The 17,489-nt window shown below is 46.1% G+C and overlaps 1 protein-coding gene across 2 annotated transcripts; it reads right to left on the reverse strand.

Moving 5' to 3' along the window:
* Positions 1 to 1,122: 1,122 nt before the first annotated feature.
* Positions 1,123 to 17,207, reverse strand: HDAC1 (histone deacetylase 1). Of its 2 annotated transcripts, XM_075173228.1 has the most exons (15): positions 17,078 to 17,190; positions 12,793 to 12,905; positions 12,236 to 12,353; positions 9,120 to 9,194; positions 7,784 to 7,922; positions 7,029 to 7,170; positions 5,739 to 5,831; positions 5,316 to 5,424; positions 5,053 to 5,193; positions 4,468 to 4,576; positions 4,232 to 4,362; positions 3,320 to 3,466; positions 3,164 to 3,212; positions 2,764 to 2,836; positions 1,123 to 1,441 (listed from the first exon to the last, which is right to left on the reverse strand). In XM_075173228.1, exons 1-14 carry the CDS (start codon positions 17,124 to 17,126, stop codon positions 2,809 to 2,811), a joined length of 1,443 nt encoding a protein of 480 aa, XP_075029329.1. In that variant the 5' UTR covers positions 17,127 to 17,190; the 3' UTR covers positions 1,123 to 1,441; positions 2,764 to 2,808. The 2 variants fall into 2 exon arrangements, with proteins under 2 accessions (XP_075029329.1, XP_075029327.1); XM_075173226.1 differs by having other exon boundaries at positions 1,123 to 2,836; positions 17,078 to 17,207.
* Between the last annotated feature and the right edge of the window lie 282 nt (positions 17,208 to 17,489).

A 17,489-nucleotide genomic window follows, 5' to 3' on the forward strand; every position in this document is an offset into this window, starting at 1 on the left:
ATTTTAAATGTAGGCACTGTGGTCTGCAAATTATTTCCGAGATTGCTCGCTGTCTGCCATGTGAGACACAGCTGCATTGTGCCCCAGCCGAGATGCGGGGCTCAGTGCATCTGCCAGGGAGCTGCTGCACGGCATCGCGGCAGCCATTTTAAGAAACACTGGAAGAGAGGAGGACTGCAGTTGCACATTTCCATGCATGATCTGGCAGGGGTAGCTTGAATTGTACAGTTGTTTTTGTTCAAGGAGGAGAGGATTTTAATTGCCTGCTATGGTGAAAAGGATAACTAAGTTTCCTGGAGTATTATTACAGCAATGAAAGTCAACTGTGCCATGCAAAGCTTTTTCTTCGCTACAGAAACAGCAGATTTGGCTTATGAACCTTTTGTGTCTCTTTCAGCTGGCATCACCACTCAGTTGCAGAATTAACCTGCTCCTAATTATATTAAAGAAATTTTTTTCACTTGAATACTAGATAGAAAGCACTGAAGTTCATTCAAAAAATATTCCCTTCCCATAACTTCTTATTTTTTTTCTAGATTAACACTGCTTTCAGAGCAAGGGTCAGCTGCATGAAGTACTGTAACTCCAAACAAATCGCAGACCCAATTAGTATCAGCAATGCTGCTGGATAAGAACCCAGCTGTAATTTAGGAAAGAGACAGGAAAACCACCCCAGTGACCCTTAGTAGAAAAGTTGTGAGCAAAACCCATGGTATTTTGACTTAACCTTTTCTGGAGAGAAGGGTCATGAGGAGAACTTCAAGGCTACTTTATAAAACACAGGGAGAAAGGAGAGGAAAAAAAAAAATCTACAAAAGAAACTAAAGCAATCTTTCACATGCAGCATAGAGAATGTTCCAAATAAAATGCTTTGGTGGATGGCATTTAAACCAACACACCTAGCCCTCTTCCTGAAAGCGGAGGGAAAGTAATCGTGCCTCATCTCAGCTTTCTTTCCAAAGCCTTATTACAGCTGTCATTTTTGTTGTTGGGACCTACGTTACATGATGATCATGACCAAGCTACTGCACCATTTTCCAGCAATGGCTCTGAAAACAAACTGAACTCCCACTCTGAGTTTTTCCTCTCAGCAGAAAGCAGTACAAACTCACACCAACCATAGAAATGTACCAGTTTTATTACAAAGATTCTCAAAATTCAAAATAAAAGCATCTTTAAAAAACCACAATATATTTCCCCCCCAGACACAAAGATACACTGATCTCTCTCGCTTCACATACAAACACTGAAGAGCGGGAGTGACACGTCACTCAGATTCAAAGAGACTAAAAAACTCACGGTGGAAAAGGGAAAAGAAGTATTTAAAAAAATAAAACATTTAAAAAATAACCTGTGTTAAGTTAGCAGCATTATTAGAGTTGAAACCATCAGCAGCGCTCCGTGGGAGGTACAGATCCTCTTTATGGACAGAGGAATCCCCCTGAGAAAGGAGAGCAGTGAGTCAAAACTGCCTGCAAAACTTCTACAAAGCATTTCACCAAAAGCTCATCTAATGATCAGCTGTACAAAACCAGATGCAAAAGAAAGGCCAGTTCTGGTCACAAAAGACTTTTGGGTGTGAGATAATGCGTGGGAGTAGGAAGCGGAGTAGCTACAAAAATGTACAGAGCCCCATCTGCTGTTCCCTTATAAAGATAACAGCTCAGAGGTCTGATAAAAAGGTTCTCCATATTTACTGGCCTTGAGAGCAAGAGAGAGGAAAGGTTCAATTTGAAAACATTTGTACTTCGCTTCAGAGAAGAGTTTTTCAGTGAGTGACACACATCGACAAGAGGTTTCACAGCCAGGCTCTGTTTGGTCTGGCCTTTAGACAAGTTGGGAATTTCTGCAGTGGTTTCAGCCTAGGACGCAGATCAGGACTCAGAAAGCACATTACAGCACATGCAGCCGAGGGCAGAACAAGCAGGAAAAGCAAAGCAGGCGGCCAAACGGGCAGTAACTCACTTCCTCCCCCAAAGAGGGGCATAGGTATAGAAAAAAAGGTATAAAAATTTCATCCCTTCTCTTACTCGAGATGCGTAATGCTGCCACACTAACTGGATCTGCAAGATCTTGGAAAATGTTAACCACCACATTAGGGTGATTTTCATTTTGCATTTTCCAGATCTGCACCTGCAGGGCTCTTGGGCTAATTCACTAAAGCGCTTTTCAGATTGCTTTTAAGCTGCTTCATCTCTTTCCACAAGTTTGCTGCAGGGAGGTAGCCAACTCTATTCAAGAACTGCACTATTTGACCCTGAGAAGCGGCACCAGCTTGCAGTTACTTGCCGTGGTGGAATCAAACTGAAGACCAAAGGAATAGTCAGTCTCTCACAGGCTTCACTTGGGAACTCATATTCTCCCACCAAAAAAAAAAAAAAAAAAAAAAGAAGGAAAAAAAAGAGAAAAAAAAAAGAAATTTCATGGCCATCTTTCCACCTAACCTGAAATGCAGATACTACTTCTACTTAAATTATTCTTTTCGAAGGGTGGTTATTTCAGAGGAGAGAGTAAAGAAAGGAAGTGATTTTTTTAAAGACACACTAAGGAGGCAGTGGAAGGCAAGAGTGAAACTTCCCAGTCACCAAATCTGGGCAGTGCAGGTCTGTCTACTCCGCAGAATCCTCCCTATCTGCTCCCAGCGGAGTGCAGCAAGGAATAATTTACAGTTCTCAAGTCATTTATATATTTATATAGAAATATATACAGAAACATATATAAAATATAAATCCTGTGGAATGGGAGGCAACCAGAGAAGCTAACCTATGACAACTACGCACTGACAGGTACTGTCCAGCTGCAGCCATCTTAGGTGGATTTCGTCTCTTCCTTCACCCTGTGGAAGCAAGCAGTGAAGAATTTGGTTTAAACAAGCAACTCTGACTGTGCCCAAGCTTTAATATCAAGCCAGAGCTGCAACCTTAAAAATACTGCTTATACGGCCCGTCTTCATCTAAAACTTATAACATGTTACTGAATGAAGGCACAGTATTTTTAAGCCCTTTTCACTGGGGGCTCTGCTCTCACAGCACTTTATCAGGTGTTAAGAGCCCATGACAAAGCCATCCAAACTACCACATCTCTCCTCCAACCCCTCAAGTCGTGCAACATCCCACAGTACAGGCACAGCCATTTAATCGCCATGCCAGGAGACAGGGCTCACCCTTTGGGTTCTGCTTTCTCCTCTTTTGCTTTTTCCTCTTCTTTCTCATCTAGGGGGAAAAAAAAAAAAAGACACACAGTAGTGCAATAGGAAAGTACAGGTCAGGCAGCGTTCCAGAGAGCTGGGAGGGCTTCTAGTCCTAGCTCTCATGCTTACCTTTCTTCTCCTCTTCCTCCTTTTCCTCTTCTGTTTTCACACGCTTAGCTTTCTTAAAGTTGGCAACATTTTTGCGCCCTCCTTCCCCTTCATCTTCAGAGTCAGAGAATTCTTCATCACAGGATATTCTCTTATCAGAATTGCGGACTGAGTGCGAAGAGGACAAGAGGTTATTTCAGCAGATTTAGAAGCCAGGAGACACCAAGCACTAACTTCTCCAAGTACATCTACACACCGGAATGAACTAAGAGGCTACGTAAGTCAGAATGAGGCCATGATAAAAACACTTTATCTTTCTACCCGCCGTATCTTTTAACTCATCACTCCTAACTGCTCCTGCCTAAGATCCAAGATCACACGTACGACTTGGATTAGGTACAGTGTGATGTCTAGACTTGACAGCATAAGCAGGTTAACCAACCTCACACTGAGAAAATCTGTCTGCCAGATCTAAAGGCCATCAGCCAATCTGGATATAAACTAGCATTTTCACTGTGGAAGACAACTTCTGGGATCAAACCTGACAGTCTCCCAGAAAGCATTCTGTCATAGCACCTACGTCACAGGAACTGTTTAAATACTCACATTAAAGCCTAGGTTCTCCCATTATGGAAATCATCTGGTAAAAGTGCCATTTCTCCAAGGGAAAAGAAATCTATCAGCCCTGCAGCGCTTAGCATCATTGCTTTATCTTACAAAATCAATCAGAACGGTGGGAACAGATTCAAACCGAAGGACACCAGAATAGAGACTTAGATAAGTCATATATCCTCCTCTCTTTACTACGGTAACTCAGTTTAGAGCCTGCATGTTTCTCCAGCTAACTGATCTTGTTCAGCTTTGGCACCCACAGGCTCTGAACAGCACGCTTCCCAGCCGGGCAATGCAACTGTGCCAGAGACAAGCACATACTCGAAATGCGTTTCTCAGGATCTTCCTCCTCTTCATCTCCACTGTCTTCCTGAACAGCATCCTCAGGAATTGGCTGCATCTGGACGCCAGGGGCATGAGGCAGCATGCGCAGATTCTCAAAGAGACGTTGCCTAGAGCCAGCCAGGAAAGGAGCACCTCCGTCAGCAAGATGCCACCCACGGCTGTGAAGCCCCCAGTAGAAGGTGCCAGTCTCGCGAAGAGGAACAAACACTTACTTGATCTTCTCCAGATACTCATTGGTATTCTGGTTAGTCATGTTCGAGGGACTGATGTGGAGCTTAAAGTCTGGTCCAAAGTACTCAAAATAGTCATTATATGGAAGTTCTGCAGGCAAGTTGAAAAGGAATAAACACCAAATTACCACTGGACCAGTAACGAAATACCACAAACACATTGTACTTCAGTGCTACATAAAAGCACAACTGCATTTAGCTACGTGTAGGAGCTGAAGCTCTCATAGCCCAAATTCAGATCAAAACAGACAACTTAGCAACAGTGCAAAGCTTACTTGGCAGTTAAACACTATCAGCACGCACAGAAGTTTTCACTGGAAGGTCATCACATTTCAGTAAGACAGCAAGGCTGCTGGGTACCTTTTGCTGGAGGGGAGAGCTACAGGACTTGAATGCAAACAAGAACAGCTACTGCAAATCAGGGAAGCTCTTCCACAGTAATAATCAAAAGCTAATGAAACATCTTAGAGTTGCTACCTCTCCCACAGCAACATCATTCCCCTGAGCTCTGTTACTAGAGCGTCATTGTCCCTTAGTCTTGCTTCAAAGGCTCCTGGGGAGAATTACCATTGGGAATTTCAGTGTCCAAAGCCACAGCAGTCTCATAGGTCCAGCATCTAGCCACGTTGCGGATCGTATAGCCACCTCCTCCCAGCATCAGCATAGGCAAATTAAAACTTTTTACAAACTCCACACACTTGGCATGACCTGCAGCAAAAGCATCGGGGGAAAAGGTCATAGCCTCATGGCGTAAGAAGAACAAACTTTTCAATGAAATCTAATTATATCAGTTATGCCAGTTCAACACAGGCACTGTATGGTACTCTTACCTTTGATGGTCAGATTAAAACAACCCAGCCTGTCCCCCGACAGAGAATCTGACCCACACTGCAAGACAACTGCGCTAGGCTGGAACGTCTCCATCACTTTAGATATCACCTAAACAAGAAACCCGTTGTTACACACTCTCCACGGGACAGGGTCGCAGCAACACAGTAATGTCCATGTCAGCAAGTGACATGAAGATATCCCTAGTGTTCCCACAGCTGCTGACTCCTCTGTATTGGTAACACTGAGGCTCTTACAAAGAGAAGCTTGCTGATGACAGGCTGCAATTGTTAGGGAGGAATACAGCCCCTGAAGAATCTTATCACAGAGGACTGAATCAATCTCCCCGAAGAATGGCTCCATGAGCCACCCAATGACAAAGTATGATCCACAAAGAATCACTCAGCAAAGATGTCTTCACTTACTGGCTTGAATATTGCTTCGTAGGACTCATCATCAATTCCGTCCCGGAGGGGATAGTTGACAGCGTAGTACTTGCCTTTGCCTGCACCAATGTCCTATTAGAGTGAAAGACAGGAGAGACCACAAGTCACCAGAGAACCAAACGCAACACACAAATTGTGCCTCAAATTAGGAAGGGAAATCTGGGATTCCATCAGTGTAATCCAAATGTAAGCCTAGGCTTTCACAGACAAATACTGTCCCGGCAGAAGGCGGCAAGAGTCAGTTGACTCCAACAGCAGCTTATTTGGCATAAGGGGGTGCATTTGGCCCTCAGTGCTCAGAGAAGAAAAATCTGTCACCACTTTCATGTTGCTGTGAGCACACAGGCTCTCGTTTCACTGGCAAAAGCTGCTCTCTTACACAGCAATAAAACTGGCAGCCAAAATCCTGGTTCCAAACCTGCACACTGCAGAGATGCACAGCCCAAAATACCAGTTTGGGCTGACTGTGCAGTCTAGTAACTGGAAGAATCTATTTTTACTTTAAAAGAATATCTATATTTTTCCAGTTCCATTATCTCTCTCATACTCAAGTGTTTTATAAGAAAATAATTATTTCATTTATGCTGCAGAGCGGCTGCACCAGGCAAGAATGCTGCAGCTGCACGCAAGTGCACATCACCAGCGCCAAACTCTGGGCAGGGCTGAAAAAATACAACCCCCAAGTGGAAGACAAGAGAATTTAGATCAGAAAAATGCAATTCCACTAAAAAGCACATAAAAAAAGGTAAAGAACACTTCACCCCTGAGAACAGCCTTCTGGCAATGTCAGAAGTCACAAAGTGAACCACACCTGTATCTACCCTGAAAGAGTGCCACAGTTAACACCACGATTCGTTAACATGCAGAACTGACTCACAGGAGGAAATGCCAACAAGATAAACCAACACACACAGGAGTACTCCCGCATAAACTTTCACCCAAAAGCTTGTGTGACCAAGCTTAGTTTCCAAGTAGCTACAGATGACCAACACGCCATCTTCAGAGTCACTTTTCTGAGCATAATCCCACCAGAAGGCTGCTTAGAGACTGGTATCAAAGCCTTGGTTTTATTACTATACAGGAACAAAGCACCCACTCCAGGAGCTGAGCCAGCTGCCTCACACATACACCTTTGCCCTCAGAAAAAGGATGCCACTTTGAGAGCAGGAAAACCCAGGGGAGCACTGATTTTAGTTAAATTAGTATGACAGCAAACAGGTGGAAGAGACCAAATTTCAGGGTAATTTTCTGCTAAGCCTTCATTCTCACCCGTAGGTCCCCTGTTCCTGGGAAGTATTCTCCGTACTTATGAAAGGACACGGTCATGACACGGTCTGTGGTATAAAAGGCTTCCTCCACGCCATCTCCATGGTGAATATCAATGTCGATATACAGCACTCTCTGGTGATACCTAGGATCAGAAAGGAGTCAAAATACTGCATTTCTTCAGAGCAGAAACTACCTTCAAATGGGAGGGGAGCAAGGAACTTGGTGCTAATCCCCAGGCTGCACAGCTACCAGGCAGCTCTCTCTCTGGAGTCTAGAAGCAACAGAGCTGCAGAGAGCGGACATGTGCCTTGGTCAGCAGTGGAACAGAACCACAGAGGAAAATAAAGTGGCTTTTGCTGCTGCAACTGATCTTTGAAGGCAGACTCAACTCAGTTTATTCAGATTCAGCCAATAGACTGCATTTTTATGTCCAAGCCTCCCACTGAGGTTTGCCTAGAGCCAAAAGCTGTCACATATTACAGCTGTGCCCCCTTTTCCAGGGGGGATGGTAGAGAGAAGGGCCTAAGAGCAACAGCACAACGCTCCAAGCCTTCTGCCTCCTGCACAGTGCCACTGTTAGACATACCCCTTCAGGAGGGAGCATACCGCATCCCAAAAGATAGCTGATTAAGCCCTCCCAGGAAAACACAGCTTAAAAAAAAGAAACAAAAAGAAGACTGGGAAGAAAGCGCTAAGGACTCAGAGGAAATGCAGCAGAACGGAGAAACAAGAAGGGTAAATAGTACTGCCCGTACTTTAGGAGCTCCAAGATAGCTAAGACGATATCATTGACATAACAGAAGCCAGAAGCCTCTGACTTCTTAGCGTGGTGAAGGCCTCCCGCCCAATTCACAGCAATATCTGTCTGTTGCTTGTTCAGCTTCACAGCACTGGCTGTTGGGAGAAGAATTACAAAATGTTAGCACGAGAGCAAAGGCTCCATGACAGAGACTGAGGGGTAAAGTACTGGTCCCTTACGATCACGTCACTGCTTATGTGTGCGTTTAGGTACTTTACAAAGCACGAGCCCAAGGGTTTAAGACTGGATGACTCAACAAACTAACAAAAGGCAAGGGAAGAGAAATGCAGCCTCTGCTTTGCCTGCACACACTTTTGATCGCTTCCTACTTTTGCCTCAGAGCATGAAATCTGCACAAACAAGTCCATAGCATTCTAGCTGGGGTCACAGTTGAAGACAGTCTAGATTTCTCAGTGCCCTGAACAAAAGATTTTAATGAAAGGTTTTATCCAACATATATTTAGGTCATTCACTGAATATGCATGTAGGCAAAGGAAGTTCTCTTCCCCCAGCCCCTTCATAAAGTTTCCGCAAATTTTGCAAGTCTCCCAGGATCAAAACAAATGATATATTCTGTGAAATCTACAGCCGTGGGACCAGAGAGCATAGCTACTTCAAAAAATGCTGCAGTCAGTACTTGTACGTACTGCTGAACTGCGTTACAGGAAATAAAGACTTCTAGATGTCATTGTGGGAGCAGCAGCCACAAAGCTTTAACGCCTATGCACAGTAACACAGTTCCGCAATACCGAGTATTTCTGCAACAAAGTATTTGAAAATAGTGAAAGCATTTTAAACGTTCCACTTGCAGGGAGCTTACTGAAATCTTTCAGGTTGTATTTTGCCCCCTGTAAGTGGCTTTCTGTCAAAAACAACAGATAAAGTAACCCTTTTCTTTCCTTTCCAGATTATGCCTGCCCAGAGCAAGGTTTTTACAACTTTTTTTTCTGTAAATCTCACGTTGATTTTTTTATTAAACGCCTGTTGCTGCTGCGGTTTTGTTTTAACTCTATCGCTGGCAATGTTGTTATACCACTTACAGAGTCCTTCACATATTCAGTGAAGTAACTCAGACTAGTGAAGATATGCTTAACAAATGTAGAGGGATCTGTCAATATGCAAGGCTTGAACTCTCACACGGGAAGAAATCTGGATCTAATTATTAAGGAAATCAGAAATAGGTTCACAGGGCTTCCCCACCATCACCTACAACAATTCATTTCCTAGACAGAACTACATTACGTATATCTGCTTAAGAGAAAAAGAAAAGAACATACAACTTGTGAGCTTACCAACTGAGCCTCCAGCAGAGAGCTGACAAAACTCAAACAGCCCATCAAACACAGGGCAGTCTTCCCCAACATTAACTTGAAAAGAATACAAAAGAGTTAGTAAGACAAAACCACAAACAAATGGCAAAGCTTATACCCCCACTCTGATTTAAAAAGCTAACCAGATAAGCAATCAAACGTTTTAAACAACAAAATACCACACACAAATAATAAAACGTTAATGTAATCAACCTGAGGATTGCCTGATGAGGCAAAAAGGTTGTTGCTGTAGGGAAGATGCTCCTGATTTGTAAAAAAACGGGAAAGCAGGTCCCAGGAGCTCTGGTGAGAGCGGCACGCCATCTACCAGGGTGCGCTAGGAGGGATCCAGAAACCAGTCAATCACGTTGGAAAATGAGTGGGCGGAGAGGAGATGCTATCAGTAAGAGCTGTGTAATACCGATACACGTCCTCAGCAGCAACTCAAGCGGCGCTCGTTGAGGCAGCACATTTACAGTATTCTGCTCTGCTCCGGCAGCACATGCTGGTCCCCAGGGGCAGATGCAGGCTGTGCAAAGTGGGGGCCAGCACCCCCTGCTACCCCACAAGGACCATGCTGCAGATCCGCTGCCCGGGCACCATGCCTTCGGGGGGGAATAGTGCTGCTTCTGACTACGGAGCTGACATCGAGCTCCATTACACAACCCCCCAGCAAGTGGGAAAGTTTTTGCTCCTGTTTCCTGCTGTACTGCTGACGAGGAGCTGAGAAAGCAAACAGGAGAAAGTGGGGAGATGGTAGATAGTGGTGTGTACTGGGCGAGAAGTTTACATCCACATCTGTTCTGTTACACTTTGTACATTCCTTTTACTTCACATTGGACAGTCAGTTTTTAAGTTCTCAGCAGTACTGTAGTTTTGGCCGGGATAAATTTCTACTGTAAATAGTTTCACGATTAAAAATAAAAACAGTAACAACAGACTTGTATCAAATCTAGATTTTGCAAGATTTGCTTTTACAAACACACAAAAAAAATCTGTATTTTTGTAACAACATCTGTAGAATGTTTTCTTCTGTGCTTAATGAGAAAGGCACAAACAGCACAGTTCTTGCAGCATTAGAAACTCGTCAGTGCACAGTCTCCACAAAGACTGTGTGATAAAGGAGTTTGAATGGTCCCAGTTCGGGACAGGAATCTCTGAAAAGGACAATACCCATCAGGAGACCCAGAAGGAAGCAATTGTTCCCGCTTTCCAATTGTTTCAGCAGGGCATGGCAACTGGCAGAGTTTGAATAATCAACTCAGAGAGGTGGTTGGAAGCTTTCCCTGTTAAGTGAGCAGAATTTAAGTCATCAATTTCTGCATGTTTCCCATTACAACAAATTAAACTTCTTGCCCTTTAGGTTACAGCTAGTCTTCCCAAGTCCTCAGGCAGGCAACATGGCATCAGCAGAATGAAATTAGAGACTGCTCATTACCTTTACTGCCCCTCAGAACTTTGTGGGCAGCACTGACAGTATTTGAGGGCATCCCTCTGCTACACCTGGCAAAGGCAGCAGCTGTGTGTAAACAGAAGCCAACTGGGCTTTTTCCCACCAGGAGATTCAAAGCAGCCAGGACTACTAAGGAGGGATATTAATAACAGGGTTAATCACTTGACTATAGGCATAAAGCTCTGGTGGAAGATGAGAGGCACAGATGCTCCTTCTTCCTTGGGTGCATGAGGAGCTTCGTACCTGGCAGAGCGCAATCAGAGAGACCCCAGCACTAAAGGTGGAACCTTTAAATCATAGCAGCTATCCTTCCCTCCAAGGGAAAGCTGAAGCACCAGGCAGGCTACAGAGACCTGCCACGGTACTTGGGAGCGGTGACCTTGTCTCCTATATCCCTAATCTGTGTTCTGAGCCTCCTGTGCTAGTTCTCTAGCTATGCAGAGGCTACTGTTCTGCAGGTCTTGTTGAAGAAAAGCTCTGTCCTCTGCATGTTTAAGATTAATTTTCATATTTTGCCTCCTTCAGGTAAAAATAGTTCTGTGGAAGTACAGTACAGAAAACGTTGACTACCAGAGAGAGCAGAGTAGGCGTTTATGAGCCGTATCTGCTTCAGGGGTAAACAGTTCAGTTTGTGTAAATATGTACTTTGGTATATGTCATCTGGTATATTAAGGCATATAATTTACTGTAGGAAGTCTTTCAATGTATATTACTCATGAACCATATTACCCATTCCTCTTACATGCTTGTGCCTTAATCTGTCCCCTTCAGCTCATACCAGATTTCCAAGTGCCTCTACTTCAGACTCGAGACACATATTTTTTCTAAATTGGAGATTATACTTACACCACATAAATGAACCCCATGGGCTAACAAATTTTTTCTGCTCTTGAGGACTGTAGTGTGCAAAACCAAAATACTGTTTAAATGAAAGTTGAGCCTTCCCCCCTGCTTGTCTATACTTGCTAGAAATCTAGTTCTTTGGCAATGACTGCGGCAAACACTAGCTCAGAGTTGCAGAGAGACCAAAAAAAGGTTTCTGTAACATTAAAATCACCATTAAAGAGCCCTTCCATGGACTGGAGAGGTTAGAACAAGCGATTAGCTCACAAAATAAACCATTCTAACACAAAGTGGACAGGTATCATTGTGCATCTCAACGCTCCCCCACTTCCAAACTGCCATTGTCCTGAAAATCCTTCAGAGTTACTGCAGATTTTGGACACAATTGATAAGGGGTTTTTTTGTTTGTTTCTTTGTTTTAAATTACACAACCCTTTCCCACCTCAGTACCTCTGGTTAAAGATAAACAATAACACAAAATACATGCATCTCATAAAGGAAGTAGTTCAGTCATCTCTGAGCCAGGAATGCAATTTAAAGAGTTTCCATCAAAACACGAGACCAAAAAAGGACAGCGAGCTCAAAGGGTTTTCCTCAGCTCTTTTGGCATATTGGCTTGAGAGAAGGACCCGTTTTTAAAATGCTTGATTTATCAGAAAAATAAAAAACAAAATCAGGAGAAAGACAATTTCCCGTGGTTCTTCCTACTCTTTTTAGCACAAACCTCTAAAGCTGGCCTAGGATTCCCAGAACCATAAATTTTAACATTGGCAGGAACTACAGCACTACACGCATAGCTTACATCTTTGCATCTGCTTGCTGTACTCAGACATGTTATCTGGGCGAATAGATCTCAGAAATTTTATGTAGTCATCGCTGTGGTACTTGGTCATTTCTTCTGCATTTGCCTTGTGAGGGCGCTGCAAGGACAAAAAAAGAGCAAGGCTTGTTTTGAAACACATCTCTCTCCCTAACTCCCATTTCCAATCTCAGATTTACTCCCAGGAACAGCAGAAAACTCAAAACAGCAGCATTAAACAAGAGAAACTTATTTTCAAAGGCAAGAATGCCATTACCAGAGACTGGAATGTATTACATATCTAGACAAAGAAAAATATTTAAGTTACAGGGAGAAAAGCAATTTTCCAGTCTCCAAAGCTTATCTGAAGCAAAGGACATCTCACTACAAGCAATCAGAAGAAAGCAGAAATACATCAGCACAACTGTTTATTTTTATTTTCCTTTCCTCTTTGGCTCATCAACAGAGAACTTACAAGTCTGAAGCATCAAAATTAAAACCTGACACATAAACTAAGATCTTTCATGTATATTTCTCTTCATGACCAGCCCTACACTTACATATATCTCCATCTTCCTGTAGAGGCCATAGTTCAGCAGCAGGTTGTGGGTCATCCGGATCCTGTGGGGTTTCATAGGATGTCCTTGGCCATAATAGTAGTTTCCAACATCACCTGGGAGCAGAAAGGATTTTGTTACAGCAGGGAAAACTATGAATTCCTTCAAACAGAATCACAGCTGAGCCACAAGAGCCCTCAGGTCATCTGTCATTTTATCTGTCCCTTAGCAGTGCATCTGTTCACTCCTGCCTTGCTTGCACAGGTATCTCCATGGATTCAGAAAAGTTTATCCTAGACTCAAATAAGACAGACATTTGGAAATTGGAATATGGCCAGACAAGGAATTTTTTAATGCCAGTTCTGCGGAAGGCAATCCAGGTAGAGTCTGAGCAACTAGCATCACTCTTAAGGAAGTTAGGAGGAGGGAGCTCCAGCTTTCTTGGGCAGGAGGAGCTCTGGGCACCACATTTGCCCATCTTCACTCAGCAAACGACAGCTCTCCAATGTCTTCTCCAGGCGGTTCAGATCCACTATGATATCTCACATTCACAGAGCTCGCAGGTTTCACTGAGAAATGCAACCGCACTCTGAGCAGAAACCCGCACGCCAAGAGGCATGCAAGTTTAATCCTGGCTCAGACAATGACTCATCAGACGGAGCACGTAGCCTCTTTGCCTCAATTTCTTACTATTTACCTAACAGAAATGAGAAACAAAGCAGCTAATTCTGCCGATAAGCAAACACCAGCTCACCTGTAGTTTTACAGCTCCATTTTCACCCTTTTTTATTGCTTGAAATCCTTCAGAAGAATCCCAGTCCCTACCAACTGCACACCCACGCAGATGCACCTGACGAGCTATCTTATGGGCACCAGTGTTAATGAAGTTAGCTTCCTGCAAATATATCCCACGGGTCATCTCCCCATGCGGATTTTCTCCTACCTAGCAAAAGCTGAGCTCACGCTGCACTCTCCCACAGTAGGCATCGCTAACTGGTTTTTTCCCCCTCCTCTCCCAGGGTACTTATTTTCATGAAACTTACAGCAATTTAACTTTCAGATTTCTGCCTCCTGCCTGATTTGGATGTCAGAGGCACAGATTCAAAAGTTGCCAAGAGCAGGAAACGTGCAGACAGCCACACGCAGCAGCAATATCGCACAAGCCTCATTTTCTTGGGAAACCAGACTAAGTTGTTCATGTAGTTGTACAACTCCCGATCAGTTTAGGAAGCTGGAGACCCAATCCGGTCTGGCTGGTGACTCAGTGAGGAGTATTAATATTTCATCACCAATCTTTACATTGAGGAGAAACTGCTAGTTCCTCACGGAACACAGCTCTAGTTCCTCCTCCTGTGGACATGGCCCTATTTCCAGTCAAAGTAGATGCAAACGGTGCAAATCCCACACCCAAACAATTCTGCTGCTGGAGTTTACCTGTTCGTGGCGCGACAGTGAAATGGGGTGTTCTTTGCACGAAGGTATTTTACTGGGACAGTATCCCTACAGTAAAATCCATTTAAATCAAGCTTTGGGGAACTCAATAAGAGATGCTCAAGACCCCATCTAGAAAAATACAAGCACAAAACTACAGGAAGCTTTGAAAAATCATCATCATCTTCACCTCAGGCTGTCAGCAAAATGCCCTAGGCAAACCCAGACTTCCAGAGCCTGTTCACGTTCACTCTGCTAAACACATCCCACCACGAGTCCTACAGAGCAGCAGACGAGCTTGTCTGCTTGGGGACGTCAGTGCAGATTAAGAGTCTGTGAACTTCACAGATACCTCTTCCTGTCTGCTAGGGTTAAGCAAGTCCCTACACGGGGAGCTAATAAAGGAGAAGTTACTGTTCAAGTTCAAACCCTCACACACACCCTCAGCACCTCTCAGGATTTCCATGGAGGACCCTTACAATACCCGATTACCTTTTCCCCATCCTCTCCACCCCACCTAGACGCTTCCCTGCAGCACAGGGTTCCTTCTCCAGCACAGGATGCCCTCCCGCCATCTGAAATTTATGGCTTAAGGAAGAGACCCGCACACCATCCGAAACAGCGCCCAGGGACCTCCCTTCGGGGAATTATCGCACTAGATTGCACGGCTCTAACCTCCCTGCATGGAAAATAAAAGATCCTAACAAACTGGCCTCCCACAACTGCAGATTATGCCTTCCCCGACAATAAAAGCACACTTTCACCCTAGGACACGCTGTGGATGTTTGCCAGCCGCTCGTAAAAGAACGGGGGAAACAAGCCACTAAAACCTCACCACAGAGTAAATTAGTGAGGGGCAGCTATAGACAAGAGTGTATAATGTTAACTTCATGTAGTTACTGTGCAATAAAGGTTAAGCATCTCTGCTTAGCATTTTCAAATAAAATGACTGGTTATTTCATATTTAAGACATCACTGTGTGCCTTTAAAGATTATAACTTGTTCAAAAACTGACAAGGTTCTTTGCGAACACGTTATAGTCCAAGGGCAGGGATAAGTTTGGACATAAAGACCATTTTTTTCCAACAGCCAGGTTGCATGCGCATGTATGGCATTCTGGCACTTCCTGCAAGCACTTTAAGTTTAAACTTGGCATTTTAGGGCCCAGGTTCCAGCACCCCCTTGTATATTTTGATATGACGGGTGTTGCACAGAGATCAGTTGCATGGGCTCAGTTTCGCTGCACCCCGAGCTCTATCCAGACTCCTCCTCGCCCTGCCCTCCTGAAGACACCATCTGAGTCAGAGACCCCGCAGGACTGTCATTACAAGTTGCAAACCTACTGCTTAGATTTACTTTTCTAGAGAAATAAAAGCCCTCACTATATGCCTAAGACATACAGCAGTTTAAAACAGCCCACTTTACTGCTTGAACACTGAGCACATCCACTTACCAGGAAAAAGTAGTGAGAAAAAGTTTTTATTTGATTTCACAGACTAAAACCCACGATGACACAGAGAATTGCACAATACCTTTCACAGAGAGTGATCACAAACTCTATTAAAAATGAGCTCGCCCATCACTGAGGCACCAAGTCGTCCCACCAAAGGGGCGGCGACTGTGAAGCGCAGAGGCAATGCGACTGCGATTTCTCCCACAGACCACGGCGTAGAAGCAGGGAAGCCACGCAAGATACGCAGCTTGGGATTTGGCCAGCTCTAACACCCCGTTACTTCCCTACCCCAATGGGATGATTGTATAGCCCCAAAGCAGTGCTTCCCCAGCTTCGTAATAGAAAAAAAAGAAAACAGCCAGTCTACAATCCAGCCAAGAGCCAGAACTAAACAATGCTCCTAGACACAGGAACTCCCTACAAACAACCACGCAGTCGGTCTGGCTTCCAACGCCTTCAGGTTTGTCCCTTGCTTGACAGCAACGCCGCTGACCCAAACAGGAGCTTCAGGAGTGCCTCTTCTTCTTAAAGTGGCTCAAGGAGGCTTCATCTCCCCGCAACCCATCCTACCCTCCAGCATCTCCCCGAGTGCTCCCCATTCTCCCAGAAACGTTCTTCAGCATCTCAGCATGGCTCCCAAAGCCTCTCTTGGCCTCATGCCCCTCTCCCCATCCTAGACCCTTCACAGCTTTCCCCACTTCCAGAGTCCCTAGATCTCCATACCTCCCCATCCTATTCTACCCCCCAGCTCCCCCCAGTACTACTCCTCTATCTTTCCCCCCATTCTTCCCTTTCTTCCCTCCAGTACTCCCCCATGTCCCTGCCATGCTCCCCCATATCCTTCCTATGCCCTCTAGTGTCCCCCGTTCCCCCCAACCCCACTGCAGCCCCCACATAATCCTGCCCCCATCCATGCTCCAACCCCCATGCCCCTATTGCTCCGTGCCCCCCCCAGTGCAGCCCCCAGCCCTCCCCTGTCCCTCAGTGCCCCCAGTATCTGGCGCTCTAGCCCCCAGTGCAGCCCCCCCCACCCCTCAGGTCCTCCAGTGACCCCCATTACCCCTCCCACTACTCTCAGGGCAGCCCCCAGCCCCACCACATTTCCCAGTGACCCCCCCACTACCCTGAGCCCCCCCCTCAGAGCAGCCCCCACCCCCCATGTCCTCCAATGACCCCCCCATTACCCTCCCCCAGCCAACCTCTCACCCCCCCATCCCCAGTGACCCCCATTACCCCCCCCAGTGCAGCCCCCATTACCCCCCCAGCGCCTCCCATTGCCCTCCTCAACCCCCGCCCCTGGTGCCCCCTCAGGCCCCCCCCGCGCCCCCCGCCCCGGGACCCCCCCCCCGCCCCCGGCCCGGCGATCCCCGTGGCCGCCCCCGTCGGTGCCCCGCAGCCCCTCACCGTCGTAGTAGTAGCAGACTTTCCGCTTGGTCCCCTGCGTCAGCGCCATTTTCCTGCCTCCCCACAGCGACAGACCCTACCGCCGCGCCGTGCAACCCAACCCGCCCCGGCCCGCCCCGGGGCCCGGGCCCCGCCGCCCCACCTGCCCCGCCCACCGCGCGGCCCCCGGCCTATCGGGGAGGGACGCTCCGCCCCCTCCCGCGCGTCGGCCACTAGAAAATCGCAGCGGCGGGAGAGAGCGGGCGCGGGGGAGCTAGCAGGCTAGGCGGAGCGGCGGGGTGCCTGGGCTGTACCACTGCCGCGGGGGCGGGGCCGCGCGGGCTGCACCATCGCTGGGGCGCGGGGGGGCAAACGGGGAGAGGGTCCAGGTGGGCGGGGCGGAACCATTCGGGGGGTTGGGGGGGGGGGGGAA

Source organism: Calonectris borealis, chromosome 25 (assembly GCF_964195595.1).
Source record: "Calonectris borealis chromosome 25, bCalBor7.hap1.2, whole genome shotgun sequence".
NCBI lineage: Eukaryota > Metazoa > Chordata > Aves > Procellariiformes > Procellariidae > Calonectris > Calonectris borealis.

Coding starts and splice junctions, on each gene's coding strand:
- HDAC1 (XM_075173226.1), bottom strand. CDS start 17,126: ATGGCGCTGACGCAGGGGACCAAGCGGAAAGTCTGCTACTACTACGAC. Junction 12,906..17,077: donor AGTCTGCTACTACTACGACG/GTGAGGGGCTGC, acceptor TTCTGCTCCCAG/GTGATGTTGGAAACTACTAT. Junction 5,425..5,738: donor ACGAAGCAATATTCAAGCCA/GTAAGTGAAGAC, acceptor TTTCTTGTTTAG/GTGATATCTAAAGTGATGGA.